This window comes from Chaetura pelagica, unplaced genomic scaffold, assembly GCF_000747805.2.
Source record: "Chaetura pelagica isolate M959 unplaced genomic scaffold, ChaPel_1.0 scaffold20, whole genome shotgun sequence".
NCBI classification, from domain to species: Eukaryota; Metazoa; Chordata; class Aves; order Apodiformes; family Apodidae; genus Chaetura; species Chaetura pelagica.
This window is the reverse complement of record NW_009951958.1, coordinates 926,652-935,327: the sequence shown is the minus strand read 5'-3', so window position 1 is coordinate 935,327 and position 8,676 is coordinate 926,652. Positions and strand designations below refer to the sequence as shown.

Here is an 8,676-nt window from a genome sequence, read left to right as displayed (position 1 = left end):
CTGAAAAAAAAAATATTCTTCCCACTTCCTCTGACCCTGAGTGCACACTCTTCATGCAAAATGCAGGCACTTACACACCCTGCTGTGAGACAGCTAAACCAGGAATAAACCAGTAGTGACTGCCCCTTGAGTTACAGCTCCCTGTAAAACATCACATCCTGAGGTCTTCTGTGACTGTTCTCCTCATCTTGGAGAAACAATTCTTTCCCTTAACTTCCCTGGCTCAAACAAGTTTTGCTTCTCACCTACATCACAAGGGCATTATATACATTCTTGGAAATCAGGTGGAAAACACTGATTGTTTACTGAAATGAAACTGCCCCATAATAGAAAATGAACAGACCAGTGCTTATTATAACATTCACTACATGGAATGTAACCCTTTCACTAGACAGCAAAAGTTTGCACTGAACTGAGTCACCTGTAATAGATCACTAAATAAAAACCTTCAATTTTTAAAACAGAAGAGTAACTTTCTCAGCAAGTACTCAGAAAGTTGCTCAAATATAAAAGACCAATTTTTATTTTTTTTTAAGAGAGAAAATAAGAGCAATTTAAGGCCAAAGTACCAGCAAGGAAGACCAATATGTAAAAGTACACATGGTATTTTTAATAAATTTGCATGAGAATTTGCAAGGTTATGCCTCTATTTACTAGCTAACCTGTAAAGCTGTTCCCAGGAAAAGATGCTAGAGAAAATAGACATTTATACAAAATTATAAAATGCTTGTTACGTGAATTATTGCTCGACAAGGGATGTAAACATCCTTCTTCTATGACAGTACCAATTACGTCTCAACATTTCTAAGGTTTGTTAAAATGGAACTTGAATTATGCAAAAAATCCAATAGAAACCTTCTACAAAAGAGAGTCCATCCCATTCCTGAGTATGCTAAAGCTATAAAACAGAAGGAGCACTGAGCAGGCAGCAGTTTTCACAGTAAGAGGTTTAAGGACATTTTCTTTCTACACACTGTTTCCCTCCTTCTTCATATTCTTGTTTAGAAATCCACATCTGTTGAAAAGTACCCTACAAAAAACCCAACAAAACACACAATTAAAACAAAATAAAAATTAAGGTTATATGAAACATGATTAGCTTTTCCCAGGAGGAAAACCAAACATCTTTACATTAAATGAGGCAAGAGGACTTGACCTCTTAACTTTCTTTTCCTTTGAGTTTTATATTGCTAGTGACTAAACTGAAGACAGGAAGCTACACTTCTAAAAGCTGATTTCAGCATCCCTTTCCCATACTGCTAAATTCATCCCCACAGACCATGTCAGTACTCAGTAACTAAAAGAATTAAGCCCAGGAATATGATGCAGAAACAACTTTCCTGCTTTCCTGGTGTACTACATACATGTCATTTCTAGACATCTTCCAAGCCTGCACCACTTGCCATTAAAAATGGAAGAATGTGGCAAGTTATTTTTTCACTGGCAAGGCTCTTGTTGTCTTGTTCTTTAAATACATTCCCTTCACCTTACCACAAGGATATACAGGGTTATGACTGCTACAGCAGCACCAACTCTGCAATGCACATTTAGACAAATAGCTTCTTGGGTGACGGTGTTGCTTATCAGAGCAACATCTGAACACAGGTTTACTAACCAGAGAAGCCAAAATGGAACCACCAATCCATGAGCTGAACCTCCGCTCCACTGTTGTGTTGTTCGCGATCAACTTCAGGCGCATGCTCTGAACAGAAAAGGAGATAAAGTGAAAGAGCCATCAGGCTAATTGTGGGCTGGTGACCTTTAGGGACAAGAGAAGGACAGCACAAGGAACATGATGCATATACCAACATGCAGGTGAAAAAGGAAAATTGTATTAAACTTGCAATTATGCTCATCTCCCCTGTACTTGGAATACAAGAAGAACCACAGCAGGACAGAAGGTGTGGGGCTTTCATTTTGTCTCCCCACAGGGAGAAGCAGCAAATGTGTAAAGCTAGGAATCTGGCAGGTAAAAGCAGTAATACTCACAGTATATGTTGTCAGCTCTAACACTGGGCTACTTAAAACAGGCACTGCTGAACTTGATTCATCTAGTCCTTTTTGGACCCATTAATTCCTTTTGCTTTCAGAATACCTCATAGCAATAAATTATTTGAATTTCAACGAGTTCCTCCTCAGCTATTACAAGCAGTAAGTAAACTCCCATTCTCAGTTTCTGAAAACATTCATGTTTCAGAGTTGCTACAAGTAGAATATTTTTTCTTGAATATGAATACTGGAGAAATACCATAAACTGGATGTGCTCTCAAGAACACAGGTGTAAAGTGTTAGTACCTTCTTTGACATTAAGTTATTTTAAAAAAAATACAAGTATGTTAAGTCACCAGATTGTGTCTATGAGTGGGTGGAGTTGTCTGCAGAATCCAGGAAGGACAATTCCCATGATTAAGTGACAAAACCTCAGGCAGACTGACTGAACGTGCTTCAAGTTAGTCAGCAACACTTCAGAAGAGAGGCCACCAAGGGAAATAGTGACTGTTGCTTAGGGACAATTACAGAACTTAAAATCACAATCTGAAAGCGGGAATGGAGAAGTAAAACATTCAGAAAGCAGTTACAGTATCTTGTGTATTTATGCAGCAGAAAAGCAAAATGATAAATAACTAAATGCTGTAATTTAAAGAGTTGTTTTACCGGTGGAGTTTTCTGAGACAGTTCTCTGTTCAATCTGTCTGTGAAACTCTGTATGAGAGTGTTTCCTCCTGCTACAATCACGCTGCCATAGAGGCCCTAAAAAGAGAATAACCAGCCTTCACTATTAACTCTGAAATAATTCTGAAAACGACTGTTTCACAGAATAAAAGAGTAATGGCACACAATTATATGTAGACAACAGCAACAACACGTCACTTGATGCCTATAACCTCTCCCAATTCAATTAGGTTTTTAATAACTTGAAAAATATTTCAGGACAACTTAATACTAAGCTATACAAGGAGGACAGAAGCTACATGAGTAATATTTCTAAATTATTTCACAGGATATTTTCTACTATAGAGAACCCCACACCTACAGATAAACTCCTCTACCCAAACTGTTGATTTCCTTTTAGCTGGATGTTCCAACCACAAAGGCAAATCCCACAGCACTGCAACAGTCTCCATAATGCTGCAGTTGGTGAACACAAATCAGGGCCTGGCCTACTCAGCCAGCCGACATACAAGTTAAAAGGAAAAATTTTTTAAACAACCCCCATGCAGTCTGTTATCAAACTCAAGCATTTTCAAATTAACAACTAAGAAAGTTGGAACAGTTTTAAAAAGAAACTTTTCATTCAAAGCCTCTTTTCTACCTTCTGCTTTAAAGAAGTTCCACCTGATTGGTTATGCTTACAAAGTATATTCTGTCATGCCCAGAAAGCTGAAGGCAACACTCAAAGTTAAGAGCATACACTGCTCATCTGAGACCAATCCAATGCACATTGTGCAGTGTCAGCCACAAAATCCAGACATTAACTATTTATATCTGGGTAGAAACACTGAGTAAAAGTAAAATATCCTGATTTAGCGTCTTGTAAGAAAAAAAGGTAATTGTACATTTTCCCCATATACAGATATGTAGTACTTAAAGATAATTATTCTAATGTGTTTATCATTATCCTAGGAAATCCACATTTCTTCATCAGCAGTGTTCTAGTCCCAAAAAATTACAACAGCACAAAAATATCTATGCCTTAAAATAATACATGTCTGACTAACACGTACCGGCCTGATGTCTATATCACACATTCCAACGCTTGTTGTGACAACGTGGCTCACACCCAGCATCGTGTTACCAGATAAACCCTAGAATTACAATTAGTAATTTACACATCACAACTTGATAAGAGCAAGGCATATGGAAGTCTCCAATGTGTTGAATCTACAAGTATTTCTAGCGAGGGAGCAAAGTATTTTTAGCATTTTCCCATTCAGCTCATCACCACCCATTTTGAACTCCATTTTGCCCTTTACAGCCCAACCCTGAAACAACAGGGGTAAATTGTACCCCCAAGAGAACTACACAGTGTAAATCCACACATACAAATTAAGAGGATAATACAAAAGAAAGCCACGTGATCATCTAATAATTTTAAGCCTTCCAATTAATACACATCACAGTTGTTTTACCTTTACATTAGAAGGGTCAAACAATCCCTCAGGAATTTTTAGACGCTCAGCACCAAAGTCGCAGTTATAGCCATTGGGGAACTCATAATGAACCGTTGGCATCTGCGCTGCTACCCTGAAGCATCAGTCAGGAAGTCACATTAAAGTGCAACATAAACAGGATGTTAAATTATCTAAGCAACATTATAAACCAGTATTTCAGTGGAAATATTGCAATCAATATGCTTTTTATAACATTTATTATGGTAGCATGCATCTCGGAATAGGAAATAAAAAACTGTTACCTGGATGAACGCTCCATTTCTACTTTCAGAAATACACAGATTATCTAAACACTTCTGTAATAAAACCAGCCAACAGAAACAAACAGGCTAAGCACAATTCATCATTAATTTTACAAGAAGGAAAACAGTGACGTACTGTTCATCGTAGGTTGAATCCGATACTTGGAGGACAGAAGCTTGGAAGTCCTGAATGACACACTGGGGAGTTAAGAATAATACGGTTATAAGCTCTTCAGTCTTCAGTTTGATAGAATTTATAGAACTGATACTGATTTTTTAAAGATATTTCTGGTTCTTCAAGATGAAGACCTGATATACTTCCAAACAAAATATCTGTATGGGACACTTAGGGGAGTTTAAGAGTGGGAGAAATCACCTACTTACATTACACATGTAGTTGTGCCAGGATCTAGTGACCTGGGGCAATTTCTCTTTTCTCTTCCAATTTGCTGGCGAGCCCTCACGAACTGCCTCCTGAGATCACAGGAAATGATCATCAGTTAACCATTTAGGCCTCTCCCCAAGGAAACACTTACTAAATAGTTACTTTCCCACCTTTGAAGCAATCATATACGGAGGAATTATCTCTATGTTCATTTCCTGAAACAATTCCCGACACTGCATAGTAATAAAGTCTCCTGCAAGGGGCGATTTTACAATACCTAAAAGAAGGAAAAAAAAATCAGAAAAAAAAAATAAAAAATAAAAGAAACACCCCACCACCAACAATCTGGAAAGCACTCAAATAACAAATAAACTCTCCCAACAAACTATTTGTCAGTGAACATCATTAGGTTGGGGTTTTTTCTGTATTTAAAGGGACAGTTTAGTTGTTTTAAAATCCGTGTGAAAACAGAAAGAAAGATAACTCAACCCTGACACTGCAATGTTGTTATGCATGAAAATGTTTACCTTGCTGAAGTACATATCCATCATGCACTGGAATAGCAGTGGTGTGTGTTGCTCCACTATCCAAAATGAGACCTGTAGATCTCCCATTAGCAAAACTAGCCAAAATTATTAAGGAAAATACTGTAATTTTCACTTTAGAAGAAAACGCTGCCATACAATTAGAGTGTAACTAGGAATGAGGATCCTGATGACTTATTCCTTGGCTCTACAAAAGGACGAGCCATTTTCCAGTGCGTATCTTCTTACTATGAAGTGCACAACCTCATAGAGAAAATGGCCTTAACTTCTATCTGTGAACTAACTTGAGCTTTGGACACACAAAGGTGAGACCTCATGTCAATGGTGTGCAACAAGCTCTAAGTACATCCAGCCCTTTCAGACTGTGAAGCTGAGAAAACATAGTTAAAGTAATTACAAATATTCATCCTAAGGCTATGGGAACTTCAAGCTCTAATTATTGTATTTAATATTGTGTACAACACTATTTCAGGTCTGTAATATTCTTACCCATGATATAAGATGGAAGGAAAATAGTCAGATTGGGAGAACTTAGTAATTTAGCTTTAAAGTTCAGAAACTGAATTTCTTTACTTCCTCCTTAGATATTTATGGAAAAATAAATATGAGTTAGACATGTAGTTAGACATAGTACGAATTGCCTAAAATAAATTTACCACAAATTCCCAGGGGAGGAAAAAAAAAAAAGCATTGAAGCTTTCCAAAGGATACGCTGTTAGAACCGCGGTTTTACACAAGAAAAAAGCAGGGATGTTGTAGTGTTCAAACATCAATTCAGTCAGTTTTTCACGCTTTGCTCTAGTATTCCACTAGAAAAAATAAACCAAATCACAAGTAAGTGACCAAAAGAAAGATCTGTTTATCTAGAGGATATTTAGAGCACACTAGAAGAATGCTAACATAATAAAGAAGTCATTAGTTATTACAACCACGGTTTCAAACCAGATTGAAATTGTATAAAGATAGATTTCTAGTAATTTGTGTCTTTAGAACCTCTTGTATTCTGATGCTACAACAATACAGTGATGCTTATCTGCCACACAGAATTATACACTTCTACTGTTACAATAGCCATGTCTTTATACTTCTACAGCTCTTCCAGTATCAGTCTCTCAAAGAACTCTCTAAAACAATTAATGTTCCCATTTCACAAGGGGAAATATACATGAAATAAAAAGTTGAAAGCAAACTAAATCCAGAACTTCCTGTTTCTAAGGTATCTTCCTACAGCTATACTGTACTTGTGATTAAGCCAGGACATACTTAACAAATATTGTATATGTAACTGAAAACATCAAGTTTTTTTCCAAGCCAATATGTTAAGCTAATATTAGTTCTGTAAAGGAGAAGGTTGGTGGGAACCTCTGTTTCCACTAACACCCCCTGAGCTGTCAAACATGAAATAATAATTGCAAATCCATCCATGCTCCATAAGCTACAATTCAACACAAGGGAATAATGAAAAATAGAATCCTTTTCATAAGGCTTTATTAAAGAAAGAAATGGCCTCTCTACCTTTTATATTCTGACTTTAAGATCTGCTCTTCAACGCTGAGCATTATTAAATGAAAGAAGCCTTGTCCACATCTTTTATTCCCCAGGGATTTGTATTCAGCCACCTGACTTACCTCACAAGGCAATTTATAGAAAAGAAGACAGAAAAAGTAAAAGGTCTGCATTATGCAACATGACAGAGAGTAATATTTATAAGTTTTAAAGCTGAAGGAAGCAAGTTTTTCAATGGCACTTTATTATGGATTAAGTGACACTTAATATGACATCCAAACACTTTTTTGCTTTTATTCTAGGCAGTAAAGTGAGATTTGTTGTTTGTTTTTTTTTTTTGTTTTGACTTATTTTCAATAACTGAAAGATAGCACATTGTAAATACTTTCTAATTTAACTCATGAAAACTATTTCCATTTTTAAAATATTTTTTAGGCATTTTTCTTAAACAGACTACTTTCCAGAACCTGACAAAGTATTTAAAAGTGGTTATTTCTGTAGTTAAAGTTTTAACACTTGTAACCTATAAGTCTGGGTCAAACTTGTGCAAAACTGATGTTTTTAGAGTCAGCAAGAAGATCCAGTTAAGCCTTTTCAAAACACAAAGCTGCTTTTACTCACAGGTGCTTCAGACATAAGGACAGGATGCAAACTTGCTTCAGATTTAATATGCATCTTGTAAGTGTGATCCAAAATGGCCTGGAAACTATCCCAGTCTTCAACTGTAACAACATTGAAGCGAGCAGATTAGTTCCTTCTAAGTTTTGTTCCATTTCATAAACACATAAAGGTTCTCCACTGCTTTTCTTTTTGCGTAGAGCTCTTTAGTCAAAAGCTCTCCTCAGCAGACATACATCTCCTTTATTAGCTTTGCAGAATCCTCTTCCTCTGTAAACAGCATGATCAGAACATTTCAAGATTTATGCCAGAAGTCCACTAACATTGTTCTTCTGGTTTCTGTTGCCATACATATTATCTGTTTACATGAAAGCTATGACTTTTTGCAGCCCAGCAAAGCTATTTTAAAAACAGGTAGAAAAAGACAGAGCACCATACTCATTCCATTTTTTAAAGGTGAAATGGCCTCCATATTTTCCCTTGGAACTCTCAGGGCATTGGTGTCTATGTAGTAAGTTGGGCCCCCTTGTTTGCCTTTGTCACCATCTATCTCCATCAGAGTGCTGCCATTGTCCCTTTCTAGCACCACACCAATGGCTGTTGGAAAATCAACCTGTAAGGCAAAAGGTAAGCAGCGTATGAGAATTATTATTAATGTTTTGTGTGTTGGTTTTTTTTCCTCATAAATTCAGAGCTCTCCTTCTACAATACCGTCAGAACAAAACTCAGTGTATTCTGAAAACTTGTAACTAACAAGCAAGACCTAAGGCATAAACCGATGTTGTTTTATCTCTGAGTGACAAAGATCCTCACCTTTGGACAGTCCTCGCCAGCATAGCCTGCTCTCACCGTATACGAGCCAATGTCAAAAACAAGAGCCCCAACTTCATCTGAAAAGATTGTTATTGAAGAGGCAGTGAGTGGTTATTGCACTCTATCACAATCCTGACCCGCCCCTGCCCCGTCTGTTTCATTCGCAAAAGAAGAAAAGCAAGCCGAGGCATCTTTTCCCAGGCAAGGAGAAACTCCCCCATTCAGAACTCAAGTTACTGGAGAGCTTTTAGAAAACTGCAGATCGGCTTTAACTTGGACACCGTAACAGCCTTCCTTTGGCATAAGCAAACGGGGAATTTTAACAGAAGAGGGACAGCACGGTGGCATCTAAACAGGTAAGACAAAGCTTTCAAAAAGTGCTAGTTTAACAGTGA

At 37.2% G+C, this 8,676-nt stretch overlaps 1 protein-coding gene across 1 annotated transcript in view; it reads right to left on the bottom strand.

The window, feature by feature from the left end:
* Nucleotides 1-344: 344 nt before the first annotated feature.
* Nucleotides 345-8,676, bottom strand: part of ACTL6A (actin-like 6A) — an 11,588-nt gene continuing 3,256 nt past the window's right edge. Inside the window, exons 2-14 of the mRNA XM_010000001.1 lie at nt 8,282-8,358; nt 7,907-8,081; nt 7,472-7,572; nt 6,056-6,153; nt 5,327-5,421; nt 4,970-5,076; nt 4,799-4,888; nt 4,551-4,612; nt 4,131-4,245; nt 3,726-3,806; nt 2,656-2,751; nt 1,616-1,702; nt 345-1,030 (exon numbers count right to left, since the gene is read on the bottom strand). Coding sequence (XP_009998303.1) covers nt 950-1,030; nt 1,616-1,702; nt 2,656-2,751; nt 3,726-3,806; nt 4,131-4,245; nt 4,551-4,612; nt 4,799-4,888; nt 4,970-5,076; nt 5,327-5,421; nt 6,056-6,153; nt 7,472-7,572; nt 7,907-8,081; nt 8,282-8,358 — 1,265 coding nt within the window. The 3' untranslated portion in view covers nt 345-949. The remainder of the gene's footprint in view (nt 1,031-1,615; nt 1,703-2,655; nt 2,752-3,725; nt 3,807-4,130; nt 4,246-4,550; nt 4,613-4,798; nt 4,889-4,969; nt 5,077-5,326; nt 5,422-6,055; nt 6,154-7,471; nt 7,573-7,906; nt 8,082-8,281; nt 8,359-8,676) is intronic.